The following is a 17,395-nucleotide window of genomic DNA, read 5'->3' on the forward strand; positions in this document are numbered from 1 at the left end:
GTCATCTGTCCCGGGTCCTTGTTAGGCAACACTTTTTGTATGTTTCAGGACTTGGGGGAAAATTTTTTCTTTAAAAGTGCTGTCTTACACCACTTAAAGCTTGCTCGCAGGAAGACCTTCAAACGAGTGGGAGGTGATGGAGAAACAAAAGGTCTCCACCTCCGCTTCACTTTCCCTCCCATTTTCTTTCTATTCACCACAAGGTGGAGCCAACCATGGGTCGAGAAAGGATGTCAGGCTCAAAGTTTACATTGGTTTTATTTTATTTTAAAACATCAGCAGGAGTAAACAAAGTGCAAAGTCTTTTTTTGTAATAAGCTAAGCTTTACATATCTGTATAAAAAGGTCTCCTATAAGAGTTCCCTTTGATAAATAAAAGCCCTCATGCATTATCCAAACTGATTCTACTTTAGTGAGCAAGATAATCATCATCGTTAGATACACAACAGTTACTGAAAACAACCATAATTGACGAGCGAAACCCTTTGTGTCATCCGTTCACAGTCCTGTCATTAAATGACAAGAATGTGGGTAAGAAAACCCTCCAAAACTAAACAAATTAATAAAAGAAAACAAAACAAAACAAGGGGAACGTCAAAGAAATGGCATTCCCCCTCATTTCAGCTCCCCTTTCTTTATCCTAATCTCCTCCTCCTCCTCTTCTTTGTCACTGGCTGGGGCTCCTCTCCCCTCCTCGGACAGCTGTCATTAAATGGCTCTTGTATGTTTTGCTAAGTCCAGTCATCCAGTACTTGAGCAGCCTGACGTTGTCCTCTTCCCCGGGCCCCGTAGCACCGAGGAGTGCCAGAACCTTCTGCGTGTCCTCTCTTCCTCGACCGTCCACTTTGGAGAACTTGAACAGCACTTTGACTTTACTGAAAAAACAAATAGATCACACTTAAGACTAATTATGCCTTCCTGAAGAAGACAGAATTCGGAAACACCAAGTTTCCGGTGGGAATCTTTGTGTGGAACGCCCTCTCAATAAGACTTCCCACTTGGAAATATCCTAAGTTAGCAATCCAAGATGGCAGTACTGAATGTAAACAACAGTAAAATTACAAACTTTTAATCTGTACTGCAAGTGTTGTGTGTTTTTGACTCATTAAATAGTGAGCAGTGATCGAGCTCTATCCATTAATGTGTTTTTCCCTGTTTCTCCCTGAATGGCTCTACCTTAATGAGAACCTAAACAAATTCTGTTTTTGCTGGCTTTTTGTAAAATGCGCTGTTCCGACATCCGAGTTCTGAAGTATCTGGAACGTGGCATAAAGGAGCTTTACTCACTTCATCCACTCCTCCTTCAAACACAGCAGGCAGTGAGACACAACATCCACCGACAGGTTCTCATTGCACAGAGCGACCTCCAGCTTGTTCAGTAATGCTGGACCTGGAGAAAGAGGACAAAGATTTAGTCAGTGGAAGAACCATGTGGGAAAGTTGAGGAAAAAAAAAAAAAAAGAAGAGTCAAGCAAAAAAAATTAAAAACTCTTAGTAGGTGATTGGTTGAACTATTTGTGTATAACCGTCTGCTGTGAGAAAACGTCAACAAATCAGACTGACGAACCACAGGATGCAGAGAGCGCGAAAAGGAAAAACAGGCCGTGGTCTGAGTAGCTTTATGAGCTTGCAAGCAGTCGCTGCAACCAGCTACGCAGCAAATGTTTTGCTGTTTACTCGAACGGTTACTCATTCTCATGTTTTAGGTTTCTGTAGCTTTGAAGTTTATAATTTGGATTTAGTTTTTGACCCTTTCTCAGGTATGCTGGTATGTTTGTTGCTTTTGTGTATTCTGCTGTGTGTGTGTGTGTTCCTATATAGTCAGAACCCTTTAAAGGAGGGGTGTCAAACTCGTTTCACAATGCGGGCGATATATAGCCTACTTTGATCTTAAACTCCCCTCTCTGTCAGCGCGAAGAAGTTTAACTTCATGTTTAATCCTGGTATATGTTGGTATAAGTTTTATGACATGATCAAGTAATGGGGCCCTATTTTTGTAAAGGAATCGAGTGTTAAGAAAAAAAGGCTAGAAATTTCTATAATAGATAGTGATTAATGGGAACTTTTTTCATTTACGTTTTACTGAATTAATAGGAATTTATTAGTAGGAATTGCTGTAAAAAACGATGTTCGGTGCACCTGTAAAACCTAAAACACACCTGTAGCCGTGACCTTCTGACTCTAAGTTCATCACAGAGCTCTGATTTGCCCAGAACCAGTTTGGTTTGTCTGCTGGCACAAAGTCTGAAGACGTGTGAGATGGATTCTCTGATATATATTCTGTGGGAAACAACTAGTTTCTGTTTTCGATGCAAATTCTTCATTTTTTTTAATGGATTCCTTAATGCTCTTGCTGTGCTTGAGCATTTTTCTACTTTCACTTTAACAGCTGCTCTGACTTAAACAAGGGTTAATGAATCAGGAGGGGAAAAAAATCTGTCCTTTTCACTGATACAGAGTCAGATGATGATAAATGTAAATTTGTAATCTCTATAAATAGATTCTACATATAAAGACGTCTATTTGTAATCTGCTTTTAGTCCATGTGGTATCGATCAATTAGGCTAGAGCAGGCTGGGGTTACATAGCTGTAAGCTTTCTGTGTGAAGAGCAAGGGAAGGATGGCATTTGTCAAGATGGAAACCTGAAAACATCGGCTGCCGTAGAAAATGAAGCTTTTTATTATCGGTCTTTTAATTTACCTGACTTTTTGTAAAGAATGAGCAAAAAGCACAGAAAGAAAGCAACGAACAGAAAAACGCCGACTACACAGGAAGCCGTGAAAAAAACCTTTGGCCTCAGAGGATTAATCAGCAGACAAGCCGATGGGTTCCCAGACTGTAAATTGTGTAACGCTAACAGAGGCAACAAACATGCAGCAAATTAAATCAAGACTGATGTACTCACCCCTGTCTATAGGTTGCGTGTTGGCACTGGTGATGGTGAACTGATAAAGCGAGCTGATGTCGTCTTCTCTTACAGCTGGGATGTGACAGCTTCTCTCTGAGGTGACGTCCACGAGCACTGTAAACTCTGAAGAGCAAATCGAAGCAAAATTATTACAGTTTAATCTGCAAATACACATCTACAGTTTTTGACAGAGAATCTCACACAGCGATCTACAAATCTCAAAGAGCTTCTTGCACCTGAGGAGCTGACGTGAGCTGGAATAGGCACATCGGGGCAGAGACCCAGAAAGTTGCACTTGTAGGCCTCCTCGTACTGAGAGCTGTATGGCACGGAGCGCACACAGCCTACCGGGAGCAAAGACTAATGGGAAAATAGAGAAGTGAGTTAATGGCCGTGATGATACACTGTTTGATCTGGCTAACATTCACACAGCCTCGCTGTCTCTGCTTACTCATTAATGCTATAAGTGATGCTTTTCTGACAACTACTAAAGAACTGTGGTAAAGTAACACAAACATTACAGTATGAACTTGTCTTAAAATTATATACTGATAACATTAAAAATTTATCTTTCAAGTATTCAAATGAAAAATAACCACAAAGAAAACCCCAGGAGAGCATGTAGTCGCAAAAGAAAAGGTCAAAACTGTGCAATAACAACAGCATTACACCCTCACACAAATAGTAGGTGCGCTCCCCTGCCCCAAAAGTTCATGTTTACCCATATTATAATACAACGCTCTATCTACAAAGGCCACACCACTGGAGCAGAGTACCTTTAGCACTGTAAAAGCTGACTGGATGAGAACTGGATCTGCACCTCTCCATATGACCTGATTTCCCATGAGCACGTGCCAGGCTAGCTGTCGAAAGTCAGGAGCCCCGAGGACCTGCCGAACGAACCACAATGTTTACCAAGCAACAGCTCACAGACATAGTGTATGAGCTATTTTTTTAACCAATATGCATCACTTTACCATATAAATGATTGTAAAAACACGTATTTTTCTTTATTCAATCTCAGTTTTCTATCGCTGTTCATGATTAAGTTGGGTATACATTAGCAAACTACAAATGTGCTTAAGTTCACCTGTCTCAAATGCCTCAGTGACCTAAATTTTGGACCAGGTAATTCATCCAGTTTTGTATCATCGCTCAGGAAGTTGTGGGCCAGCTCGGTCTCTGACAGGTGTCTCTGCGTCTTTGAAGCACCTCCTTCTGCTCCCTCCCAGCAGCTCATTTCCTCCTCTTGCTCTTTAAAACACATGACATTAAAAAACAGAAAAAGCAAATGCTTTCAAGCAAAGGTTCATTACAAATGTGGGGAATTTCCGTAGGAAACTGATAAACGGCGGTTCATACACCACACGAGTCATACCTACACAACTATCATCATAGTGCACACATGAGGATAGCTACCCACTGTTTCCAAAACAAAAAAAACAGACTCTGTTAGTAACACCTATGACCTGCACTGCATAGCGACCACATTACTAAGTACAGTGTTTCAACTACTTGGTAACACAAATATCCGGCCAACTCACATGATAGCAACCCTGTTCATTTATTCATGTAGTCATGGTCAACATGACCTGCTGACGTTTAAAGTGATCATCATAATGGGGAAGAAAGGTGATTTATGAGACTTTCAATGTTGCATGGTGGGCTGTGGCCTGATCTTAGCAGTTCAGAAACTGCTGATGTTCCCACACAACCACACAGAGTTTACAGAGAATGGAAAAAAAAAAGAAGAAAATACCCAGTAAAGAAAAAAGAAAAAAAAAGAGAAAAGAAAATATACAGTAAGGAGCAGTTCTCTAGGTGAAAATGCCTTGTTGACATCAGAGGAGAATCACCAAAACTGGACAACTTCCAATTGGAAACTTGGAAAAATACTGCCTAGTGATGAGTCTCACTTTCCGCTGCAATATTCAGATAGTAGGGTCAGAATAAATAACATGAACCCATCCTGTCTTTCATCAACAGTTCAGGCAGCTGCTTGTGGTTTGGCCCACATTTTTTGGATTCTTAGTACCAATAAAGAACCATTTAATTGCCACAGCTAAGATCGGTATTGTTTACTTATTGTCAGAGGTGGGACCAAGTCATTGTTTTGCAAGTCTCAAGTAAGTCTCAAGTTTTTATCCTCAAGTCTCAAGTCAAGTCTCAAGTAATGTCAGGCAAGTCAGAGTCGAGTCTCAAGTCACTGGTGTAAAAGTCCGAGTCAAGTCACAAGTCTGAAACTTTGAATTTCAAGTCATTTCGAGTCTTTAAAAAAAACAAACGAAAAAATAATGTTGCAGTTATGCTAAATGTAAATATTAGACCATGTAATTTTAAAATCTGTGTTTTTCTCAACACATACAAAATAGTGAACTTAGAAAATATACACAAATTGTGAAATTGCACCTCTTTAAAATGCAGCTCAATTAAACCTAGCTCCAAGAATAATTTTCACCGACAGTTCTGAGATACGCTGCATGTTATTATTGGATGCGGTTGTAGGACCAGCTTTAAAATCGCATGACAAAAATATCATACACATTAAAAAAAACTGTATCACCAACGTAGCCTGGACAACATTTGCTAGTTAGATGAAGTCAGCTATCTCATCGTAGCATATTTATATGCATATTTATAATCATACGGTTCTTGGAGTGAGTGCATACACTCATGAAGTTTAGTAACTTCCGGTCACTGCAACAAGCCCAGGTACAGTTTACCGCCGGATGGGTGCAGGACCTTGAAATGCACCGTGTAGAACGAAAGACCATCGTACGTATCATAAGTTTACCAGTCTCACAAATCGTCTTCATAAATACACATTCGTTAACCGTTTATTAATATAACCTTTGAGCTCAACGGTAATTAATTAGTAGTGGAAATAATTTCTGGTAGCATCACAGAAATGTAGCAGTGACAACAATATTGTATGCTGTAATCCTACTGTGCAATTAGTGATACAAAACAACTGTTTTATCCTGTGAATAAAAGTATGTGTTTTTGTCAGTGTACCATAATAACAGAAGCGAAACGCAATATTGTGTCAGGACAATTCACTATTTATGCACAATAAATAAAGGAGCATAGCGCGACAATTTCTGTTCAGCGCCAGACTTGCTTGTAACCTATATCACCAATTATGTTAAGAAAAATGACGCATTAACTACAACAGCAGACTGACCTTTGTGTAAATGCTTGGAGCAGACTAACCTGTGAGCTGGAGTGTTCTAGGACGTTATATTTGATCTTTGAATGGCTGCAATCCAGTCGCCTCTTTGTTACTTCGGAAACATGGTTTGAACAATTTCTCTTCAACGACATAATCCGATAACAACCGATCTCTTTACCCGTCGGCTTCCCGTGGCTGTCATGCGACCGGCTATTGCAGTTAATAATACAACAGCTTCTCGACATTTTTGTGTTTCTTTTTATCGCTGTTTAACTGATTTTAATTGAAAGCCTGCGTGCGCTAGTACCGCTTGCCACGAGTTCCCAGAATCCTTTGCGGTTCTACCCGTGAATGACGTCACATTTTCAATCTCCATATAATATGCATGTTAAATTTTATATTTGGGGTAAAATATCAAGTCTTTTCAAGTAAACCGGTTCAAGTCCAATTCAAGTCCCAAGTCATTGGTGTAAAAGTCCAAGTCAAGTCACAAGTCTTAGAACATTATTTCAAGTCAAGTCTAAAGTCATAAAATTAATGACTCGAGTCTGACTCGAGTCCAAGTCATGTGACTCGAGTCCACACCTCTGCTTATTGTTATAAATGCATTGTCATAAATCTGAAGATACTGTGTGATGTTGTCATGTCATTATGAACCAAAATCTCTGAGGAATGATTCCAGCACCTTGATGAATCTTTGTCACAAATAATTAAAGCACTTCTAAAGGTAAAACAGGACTCAACCATCTCCTAGCAAAGTCTATGTAATGAGTGTCCATTTGGTGTATAAATGAACAGATTCTTGGTCAAATGACCCAGAATAGGATTTAAAATTACAGAGCTAATACTGTCAGAGAAAGTTTCACTGTAAATGTTGGGTTTCTTTTTTTGTACATGATATTACTGAATACTGACTGGAATTGTGTAAACTCTCTGGAAAGTTGGGATGCTTTAGTGAATCACTGTTTTTCTGGCGTCTCTCCACAGACTTGTCTGGTGATTCACACTTTCACCAGAGCTTTCTCAGTCAGATGATAACAACCATAAGCATGTTGTTCAAACTAATGACATGCTGTCATGAGTTTAGGTTAATTTAGGAACAAAATGAACCTTACCACATCTAAAAGAAGTGGTTTTTAAACTTTTTCACACACGTTCCACTTCAGAAGCTGAGTCAAGGTGACACTGCACATTTTTTTAAACCAATCATCAACAAGAAAAAAAGATGCACGTTGAATTTTGTTTAAAAGCTTCAGCAATTTACATCAGAAATCTCCTTTTCGCCTATTTTCCTTTTAAATGCATTTTTTTCAACTTCATATTTTTCAACTGGTTTTCTGAGCCCCACCTGTGGGACCTCAGAGAACCACAAGAATTTGCTGGTTAGATTATCCTTCTGCACTGGAACACAGTTCATGTTCCAGGGTAGAATAATTGCACAGCCAACATCTTTAATGACTTTAAAAAATAAGAATTGGGTGCACCAGTTTGGCTATAACTGGTGCACCCAATTCTTATTTGGCTATTCACTGTTGCGCTGAAGGTTCTACAAAGTCTTTACTTGCCAAGCCCTATTAATTTTCTCTCGTTGCCAGCATAAAGAGATTTGTTTGACAGCACTCATTGGATGAACCACTACTCAGAACAATGGGAAAGTCAAAGGAACTCAGGGAAGATCTAAGAAGAAGAACTGCAGATTTACACAAGCTGGGACGGTCTCTTGGATCCATTCTAACCAACAGATCAGAAAATACACAGATTCGAAGGTTATCAGTTAAAACCATTGTACGCAAGTACAAATTATTCAGATATGTCACCACTTTACCAGGTTCTGTAAGAAGACCCATACTGTCACCGTCAGTTGATACTGGAAGACTTGAGCCAGGAAGCACCAAGGCTCAAGTCTGCCTTGAAATGTCAAGCATTGTGCTGTAAGACCTTTTGACTGACAGTCAAATAATAAGTTGTACAAAGTGGATAGGATAATGAAGAAGGATGACTAACTCCACACAGTTGGTATTCCCACAGGATAAACACATCAAACCTGGTTTTGGAAGGGATAAAGCAGGCTAACACTAAGCATCTGAAATGACCTTCCCAAAGCCCTGACCTCACTCAGAAAATCTGTGGACTATGCTTATAAGCTGAGCTGATTCAACAAACCAACAAATCTAAATGAACTCTGCCAAGAAGATGGGTCAACTACCCAGCCCCCAAAATATGCCAGATACTTATTGAGCAATTAAGGTGCAACTTCCTAAGGAACATTAAACCAAATTTTAGAGGGAGTGTATGTATATATTTGAGTCTGTATGTATACTTTTGACACTGTGTGGATTCGAGAAAATCCCAAATAAATTCAATCTTGTACATTCAGTTCTTGCTTTTTAAAGTCATTAAAGATGTCATTCCACTGTGGAAAAAATAACAGTTCAAACGAATCATTTAAAGCCCAAAATTACTATGAGATTCATGTTCATGAGGAGTGTATGCAAACTTCTGATCACAACTGTATATGCATAAATAAATATCACGCCTCTTAATCGAGGTCAATGCATCTACCCGTTTGTCTCTCTATGAGCACCAGAGTGTCCTCGGTGGGGGCTCCTTCCAGGAGCTTCTCCGTCAGACGGCTACCACAAGCTTTAAGTAACCTGGAAGTGAGGTGAGACCACTCATTAGCCAGGTGAGAGACTGACTGGAAAAAGAAGAACAGTTTCTTTGAACCTAATGACTCACCAGCTAAAGGAGGAGTGCAGGCTGGCCCAGAGGTTAGGATGCTGGGTGAGCGAAGTCAGCGATCGGGCTGCATTGCCGCTCCTTTGGTGTGGAAAAACTGCAGGTGAAAATGCACTGTTCATCCTCACAGCTCGCTGGGGACAAACTCCCTGTTCATTGTCAAACACCTAATGGAAAGGACAGTCCAAAGACATCAGAAGCACTAATAAGTCTGCTGAGTTTATTATGTTTATATACGTGCTCTACCTTTAGAGCTGTGCTCTGCAGACTCTGTATAGTAAGCTTCAGGTGACGCAGCAGGAAAGGCCAGGAGTTTATAAGGTAGATTCTGTCCATGGCTACCATAACAATACTGTACCAACGCTGGAAGCCTCTAGCGAGACTGTCTTTGATAAAGAAGGTGTGTGAGAACACAAATCCATGTTGCTCGTCTCCAAAAAAAATGGGCCCTTCACGTCCGGGACACACCTGACACCAAAACAAACAGAAAACACAACGAAGTATATCAGTAATCAGCCAATTAAAGCCCACAGACAACACCCACATAAACATGTCACTAATTACCTCACAGCTGAGACTGCGTACGCAAGCCTGTCGGACCACGCTGAAAAGCTGGGGCTGTCTGGGGTGCTGGTGACTAAGGAAGCGGATGCCTGTTTCATCATCAATGCTAACAAAGCCCGGGTGAGATGCAGGCAAGGATCGGCAACCCTACGAGACAAAGAAAAAAGGAAATCAGTACTTTAAGGCTGAAAATTAATGAAGGAACAAATAAAGCGAGGGATCCAAGCATCTGATAAAGTCACAGTCAGGCCCCTTCTACTCACCTCACACATTTCTTTCTGTGTGGCTGAGCTGTTGGCCTTCATGGTTAGACCTTCACCATCACGGTCACCATCTCGGTCCCCTGGCATTTGGGCACCTACCTGGGATGAAGGGGATGGGGAAGGCGGGTGTAGTGCCTCAGTGCAGAACAGGGTTCGAGGGCCATGGAGCTCACAGAAGTGACAGAGAGCCACCAGAGCATTCATCTGAAAGAACAAGACAAGTTTTCATATGTTTACTGTGCTAAAGATGTCTGATTTAGATCAGGACACCTACATCTAGTTCTGGTTAATCACTGACGTTACCAGATTACACTGGGGTTAAAATACGGGTACAAGTGGCAGTATGAGACGGTCTTACCTTCAGTGCAGAACCACGTTCAACAAATGACTGGTGACACTTCACAAAGAGGTATTCATTGGACGTAGTGTTCAAAAAGCCGTGCCGTTAAAAAAATAACAGCGCCGTGAAACAAAATTAAATCTTCATCGAGCCTGTATTTTAAAAAGCCATCGTTCCTAACATTTTAATTGAGGCTTTCTACACTTTTTTGTCCTTTGTGTAGCTGTCAGCAGGCAACAAAAACAGACCTCGTCACATGATGCAGAGTCACGCGCTCCGGCACAAGTGACGCGTGGCTGCCAACTGCTGCTCATTTTCTCAGTTTTATCCGTCGAATCAAAAACATCTTTAATGCTTTACCGGTGACGCGAAAGCACGCGAACATATTTAAGAGTTTTTCGACTTTTCTGTGTTCCAATATCAGGCTTTATGTACGACAAACGAGCCATTCCTCGGCAAACGAAAAAGTGGAACTACATTACCCATAACCCAATCTTGTATAACAAACATGGGGTTAAAGGGCAATAAAAAAAAAAGTCGGAACTGTTTTCATTGAAGGTTTGTGTACTACAAGGTATGTTCCGGTTGATTTATAAGCGTATATATGGTTTGATTATGCTATCTTAGCAGACTAGCTGGTTTATTAGCTTTTCTTTTAACACTGTACAACGTTAATCCGTCACTTCCGCATTAAAACATGAAATTTTTATAGGTGTGTCACTCTTAAGTAGTCAACAAAGAGATAACTTGCACACAGTGAGTGACACGGCAGATTTTTCTGACTTTTAAATCTCAGATCTTAGGATGGCTTCAGGTGGATCAGGAGTTCCCCCCACCGACCCGACTGACACACCGAGTCCACAGGCAGGGGTCCCCGCTGACTCTCAGAGTGGCAAAGACACCCCAAAAGCCAAAGGAGGTAAATCAGTTTCGCACATTTACTATATGTAATCTAAAGTGAGTCTGTGAAAGCTTCTAAGGTGGTTTGAAACACATCTTGTTATTAGACATGTACAGTAAAACCCTGCTGGTTGACTCATATGATTACACCAGCTTATTATTTTCCTAGTAATCCACTTATAAATCATATTGTTCAGCCTGTGGTGTGAGTTCTGGCCAGGTCTTAGTTTTGTAATCGCGTGGCCGGATCCTCTTATCATCAGAAGGGGGGCTGAAGGATGGAGTCCAGTACTGTATTGAACTGTTTCCTACATTTTTCACGTCCTGCTGGGCCACTCTGCTTAGCTGGAAATGTTTCAGGATTGACTGACTCTGATCTGCCCGTTTCTGCTCCCACTCGGAACTCAGCGGACTAATCTGTGGATTAACTTTATTTATACTAAAGAATTTCAAAGTTGTAATGTTTAATTTTATGCTTAGACATTTACTTATAGGCATTCAATTTAAGAGAGTTGAAAACTCTCCCAAAACTTGTGGCTGATCCAGACAACCATCTCCCTTTCTAATAAATAACTCAGAGCTAATAAGTAAAGTATTTGTGTCATGAGTCACGTCCATTTCTCCTGTCTCTAAATAGTATTGCAGGATGCGTGTTATTTGGGTGTAAAGGCAACTTCGTCATGTACAGCATACTTGGCTGACATTTGAGTCCTCTGAGTTGAGTCACTGCCACCTGTCATATGATAATACTCAGTGGAAGTGGACTGGAGATGGACTGTACACATCATTTTCTCCATGCCTCTTTCTCACTCATTTATTTATGACACAGCATGGTAACGGGAATGATAAGAGGGTTTTCTAATAAATGGACAGACGATAAGGAATCCTTTTTCCAGATGTCTGTGTGAGTGACACAGACTGATGCGGAAGCTCATATAAGGCATCAGCCAAAATGTAAACACACGCAGAAGCAAACGGTGAAAATCTACATGAACAAAAATCAGAAAGAAAAGTACTGCACAGCTCTCATGGCTGATCTGACAGGTGCTCATCGGTGGTAGCAGTAGAAAAAACAAAATCCAAGAGAACTTGCTCAGTATTATGTGGTGCAAGGATAATCATATACAGTAAAAGCCCTGTGGTACTTCATCAGGATCTCAGATTTCTTTCTTCCATTTTACTTTAAGAATGAACTTAAAACTTGTAATTTTACCAGAGGCCAAAGTGGCTCATTTGTTTTCTATGGTTACAATTACACCACATAATTTTACAAATTTTTCATGGATTTTGTTCTAAGTAGAAACATACTACATCTTCTGAAAGTATGGTATAAGTAGCACATGTGTGATCTGATATTGTTCATTTATCAATCATATCGCTTTGCTGAACACTTTAACTTAACAGCGACTACAGTCTAATAGATGAAGATAGTTTCACTGATAGTGAAAACTACTATAAACTAACAGGGTGTAAATTTCCTCTGTTTTACAGCTGGGATCAATGTGAAGAAATACAATCTTAGAACTCGCAGTTTTTGGAAGTTGGACTTTTTGTAGGATTCAGCGTAGCCCATGACCCAGTCACACAGGGTCAGCAAGGAAGTACATTTGGGTAGTGATGTTGTTTCTTATGAAACTCACTTGTTTTAACTTTAAAACACCATCACCTCTGTGGATCGGCTTGTTTTGCAAAGAGAAAGCACAACTGAATCAGGAAGAAGCTAAAATGAAAGGTGTCTGTCTAAATTTGGCAGAATTCTTGTGAACTTGCAGACTGACACCAGCCACACTCTTTTTTTTTAGAGATCTAAAGAGGGGCACAGCATTTTTACAGCTACAATTTAAAAATAAAATAAATAAATAAAATAGATTCATAATATAAATCTAAGTCAGTTATGCTAATAAATTATGCAGCAATCTTAGCAGAAGATTACAAGTTTCTCACATTGACTTTTTTGGCCTGTGAAAATGAACAAGGGGCCTGGGTAAAAGTCAGCTCTACGGTTCTAGTGGTCCAATGGCGAAAAACATTATTTTGAGTACTGCCTTATTGTAGCAAAGATGGGTACCTAAAATTACGAGTGACCATAAAAGATGTAACATGCCTTGGGACTGCTTTAAACAAAAACCTGTTGATCTCTGCTGCCATTACATTGTTTTTTTCTGACATAGTTTGAATGCAGAAGAAAGGATGAAATGCTGCATGACTTCTGTTCAGTGTTATTAAACGTTGGCTCTTTTTATTTTTAACCTTTTGTTCTGTCTCTCCCTCTGGTGCCCTGTCTTTCAGAGTCAGCAGAATGTTGCAAAGATGGAGCCAAAGTGTGCCAGTTTTTCCGGATAGGAAAATGTCATTTTGGCCTCAGATGCCGTTTAGCTCACAGGTTTGCTCTCCTTACTTTATTCAGAAAAGTCATCAGAAGCATAAATGAGGATTTATAGTTTTTTCCAGATCATTTCTTGGCATCTTGTGGATTTATTTTCAAAATTAACACAAAAGACTTTGGAAATTATTGTAGAATAGCTGCTGTTTATCTTCAGATCACAGATGTTAGAAGCTTGGTTTGGAGACAGAGAGACATGGATGTAAATATCTTTGGAATGACCTTTTGTCTGCATTTTTTTTTTATCTGCAGGACAGTTGGCTAGATATGATGAATACTCTCACTGATGAAATTTCTGTCTCAATCTCCTTGTCTCTGCATTTTTTCCACTGCCGCTCTCTTTCTTAGTGACCCATTACAGGATGATTCAGGGGCTCTGTGTCCTGGTGTGGATGAAAAACAGGAAGAAGAAAAACACAAGAACAAGAAGGGCAGTGTGAATAAAGTGCCAAAGCCAAAACACAACGAGAGAAGAGGTGACTCCGCATTTATTTAACTTTCTGTGAGATCATACTTCCATGAGACCAATTACGCTTTATACTCTTGGAACTTGTCCGTTCACTTTTTTTTAACTGTTTCTCTTCAGCAGAGGTGAACAAAAAACCTCGTATGCGCACAGCAGATGAAGTGATCTCCCGGATCCTGTGGGACCCATCGGTGGATGCATCAGAATTTGTAGTGGGCTATGTGGATCGATTCCTCGGCGTGCTGGAGCGCCCCTTCTGTGACTTCAACTGGGAGACCAACCCATGTGACTGTGATTACACTGTTGAGCTGGCCCTGCCCAGACACAGGATCCAGTACTTCACTTACAGAGGGCACCGTGTCTGGGACCGCCACACCAGGACTGACCGAGTTTTCGGTTCCACAGGTCAATCTCTGGCTCCCCCCTTTGGAGGGGAAGAGGAAGTAAGAGGTAGGAGAAGCAGCTTTGGTGCTGCCAGACCTTACATGTGACCACATGCATTCTGCAAGATGACTGAATGTTACGTTTTGTTTTAGAAGAAAATACAGCAGCGCTTGAAACAACTAACGAGCAGCCACCTGCAGAGGAAGAGAAGCCGAATGAGACAAATATTCACACCCCTGAGTCTGCACCACCACCACCACCAGAGTGTACAGGAAACACTTCTCAGGAACAACAGGAGTCACGAGGACCATGTGTTGTGGAGGAGGCTGCAGATAGGTCTGGTGTTCGTGTTGCTCGTTTAAATATAACTCAGAACAGATCTTAAGTAAAAGAACCCCCACCCCCCCACCCCCAAAATCATTGTTAGCATCTACACATTGTTTTCCCAAATAACTTTGTGCTAAATGTTAAAACACTTAAAATGAGAAAGATGCTTGAGGATCTTCAGCATCAGTGATTTGAGGCAGAATATAAGGGTGGGGGTATATTATAGTAAGAAATTTAAATCAGACCGTTTCTGATTGGAGCATTCAAATGGCATGTTACTATCTAGAGGTCTGAGGACCTCCACCCACATCTCTTTCACTCACACCTCTGCATCAGGAAGACGAGAATAAGAGAAAAGCTGTGTGTGTGTGTGTATGTGTTAGTCCCCATAGGGAAATAGTTCCTCTGCATTTAACCCATTTACCCAGTGAAGCAGTGGGCAGCCACCAATGCAGCGCCCGGGGAGCAGTGTGTAGGGACGGTACCTTGCTCAGGGGTACCTCAGGGTAGCCGTTCAGTGGAGTCGAACCCCCGACCTTCCGATCATGGGGCCACCACTCTACCTACTGAGCTATCCCTGCTGAGAAATGCACTCCAGTTATAGCTTGCCTTCCTCAAATAACAACCTCATTCAGGCTTTACATGTTAGGTATGTAACAAGCTGTAAGAGAATGAAAAGAACTTGCAATTAGAAGTTAGAGAATGGATTTTTCAAAATGTGTGTTTACAGCTGGCTCTTTATTGATTTTGCTCACCTGCTTTGATTCCAGACATCAGGTTTCAGCAGATCAGAGTTCCTCAACCGAAGAGGAGGCACCGGGTGTAAAAGAGGAGGGTGAGGGGGAGATTCTGCCAGAATGGGAGGAAAGCTGGGAAGGCCATGAAGACTGTATAGTGAGTACAGCACATCTCACCGTGAAATCTTGCTTTTACACTGTATGTTATGTTATTTGAATGTTCCCTTTCTACTACAGAGTTATCCTGCAGCCCAACAAGTTAGCAAGAATCCATCTGTACCTCTGGAGCAGAGAGAAGAGAAGCGTGGTGGTCGCCCCCCTAAGAAGAGACCCACACACTTCATCACCTTCCGGGCCAACACTCCTGCCATCCTCTCCTGTTTCCAGCAGTTGCAGAAGGAGTTCACCTCCCTCATACCTTCCTCTGCTCCTCACTGGCAAACCGCCTCCAGCCTTCACGTCACCCTGTGCCTCCTGGTGCTGCACAGCCCCGCTGAGGTGGCGGCTGCTGGGGAGATCCTCCAACGGTTTGCACAACTGGACCGAAACCCGCCGGTAGCTGTGACCTTTCCTGTGAAGCTGAAACATTTCAATGGGAAGGTGCTGTACGTGAGTCCTCAGCCTCAGCTCCACCTACAGCAGCTCAACAGCGGTCTGCAGGAGGCCTACAGGAAAGAGGGTTTTCTTCACAGGGACTCCTACAACCCACGCTACCACCTCAGCCTGGCCAGGGTACTGGACAGGGAGGCCGAGAGGATATTTGAAGGTGTGGGGGACCTGAGGGTGGGGAAGGGCTTAAACTTTGGGCGTCTGCCAGTTAACACCTTACACCTTTGTGCCATGGGCGGCTCTAAAGTAGACGGTTTTTATGAGAGGGTGTGCACGGTAACACTTCGATGATAAAGAAGTCTGATTTGCAGACATTACTGGGTGCAATAAGCCACGCCTTTAAGGTGTCGCGGATAAATACAACAAAATAAAACTAGTACCGGTACCGAAAAAAAGAAGATTTATTCATAACACACGTGAAAAGACCCAGGAAAACCGAGTTAACGATAAAAACGATAACAAAATAACGCTGAAAACCGATTAAAAACCCTCAAAACCATACATTTCATACCTGAGCCTCAACTCTCGCGGCCCGGTACCAAACGACTCACGGACCGGTACCGGTCCGAGGCCCGGGGGTTGGGGACCGCTGTGTTAAGGTACTAAATCTCATGTTTCATATTTCTAGATGAGATATAGAGGAAAGAAAAGGGCGGGGATGGGCTGTAAACATCACTAAAGCTTAAAACAACATCCTGGCTACAATACAACATATAAATAATTAATCCACAATTTAAAAAAAAAACTGCTTAAGGTGCTGAAGTTTTTAGAGCAGCAGTCCATTTTAAAAATGTTAGCTCCGGTTCTTTTAGCCATGGATCTTTACTGCACAGTTTTCATGTTATAGTGTCCTCAGTGTCATCAGCCTGCTTAAATTCTGGTTCACTGGTGAATTCAGTGGTTGTGATGTCTTATTTGTTACAGCTAATCATATTTGGGGAAAATCCAGAAACGAATCCATAATTGTTTAATAATCAATAAGCCAAATAATGTTTTGCTTGGAGAGCCTTTTTTATGTAGAGACAGTAAAAACCATGAAGAACTGTTTGTGCAAACATGAGCTGGAGCTCAATAATATTTATGTCTAATTGACTCGGGACCATGAGTTTGATAATATCAATATTGTTTTTATTTCTATGAAGAACTTTAAGAATGTTTTAATTGGTCATCTGTTTTTCTTGGTGCAGAAATGCTTGTTATACTTTATATCTGATGGGCCTAATGATTGGGGTTAACTTTGACCTGTAAGCATGCTTAATTTACACTGTTTTACTACTGCACAGACAATAAATTTGAAGCTGATTATGGACACATAAAGTGTTCTTTTTATAGGCCTGAATAATTGCTGTTCATAATTCAGGGACTTGTACAATGGGTTTTATATGAATGTTGCATGGACTGCGCTCCAACAGAATGATCCCTTTGTACTCTTTTTACAAATGATTATGACCACTAGATTATCATGTGGATTAAATAATGAATTGGTTATTTTAAAGTCGTGTGAGTGGTGATGTGCCAGCGCCGTTATAAATGCCTTCATTGTGGTGCCGAGGATGTGGAAACGCTCCCTGAGCTGAAATCTTACATGCATCCCTTTCTGC

General features: G+C 41.2%; 2 protein-coding genes across 5 annotated transcripts; one reads left to right on the forward strand and one right to left on the reverse strand.

Moving 5' to 3' along the window:
• Positions 1-239: 239 nt before the first annotated feature.
• Positions 240-10,240, reverse strand: flcn (folliculin). 2 transcript variants are annotated; one of them, XM_085471502.1, is made up of 12 exons: positions 10,007-10,238; positions 9,649-9,852; positions 9,386-9,532; positions 9,068-9,289; positions 8,822-8,988; positions 8,645-8,736; positions 4,001-4,164; positions 3,687-3,800; positions 3,147-3,270; positions 2,908-3,033; positions 1,288-1,390; positions 240-875 (listed from the first exon to the last, which is right to left on the reverse strand). In XM_085471502.1, the coding sequence occupies exons 2-12, from the start codon at positions 9,850-9,852 to the stop codon at positions 668-670; spliced, it is 1,671 nt and encodes a 556-aa protein (XP_085327628.1). In that variant the 5' UTR covers positions 10,007-10,238; the 3' UTR covers positions 240-667. The 2 variants fall into 2 exon arrangements, with proteins under 2 accessions (XP_085327628.1, XP_085327627.1); XM_085471501.1 differs by having other exon boundaries at positions 9,068-9,532; positions 10,007-10,240.
• Positions 10,241-10,364: 124 nt separating this feature from the next.
• leng9 (leukocyte receptor cluster (LRC) member 9) lies at positions 10,365-17,289 on the forward strand. Of its 3 annotated transcripts, none has more exons than XM_085471507.1 (8): positions 10,365-10,562; positions 10,785-10,907; positions 13,178-13,271; positions 13,620-13,747; positions 13,858-14,187; positions 14,274-14,457; positions 15,219-15,342; positions 15,423-17,289. In XM_085471507.1, exons 2-8 carry the CDS (start codon positions 10,793-10,795, stop codon positions 16,083-16,085), a joined length of 1,638 nt encoding a protein of 545 aa, XP_085327633.1. In that variant the 5' UTR covers positions 10,365-10,562; positions 10,785-10,792; the 3' UTR covers positions 16,086-17,289. The 3 variants fall into 3 exon arrangements, with proteins under 3 accessions (XP_085327633.1, XP_085327635.1, XP_085327634.1); XM_085471509.1 differs by having other exon boundaries at positions 14,277-14,457; XM_085471508.1 differs by having other exon boundaries at positions 13,861-14,187.
• The last annotated feature ends 106 nt before the right edge of the window (positions 17,290-17,395 follow it).

The sequence above is a fragment of the Copadichromis virginalis genome, linkage group LG11, assembly GCF_057382275.1.
Source record: "Copadichromis virginalis isolate Kocher_CV1m ecotype Utaka linkage group LG11, C_Virginalis_male_GT1.1, whole genome shotgun sequence".
Taxonomy (NCBI): domain Eukaryota; kingdom Metazoa; phylum Chordata; class Actinopteri; order Cichliformes; family Cichlidae; genus Copadichromis; species Copadichromis virginalis.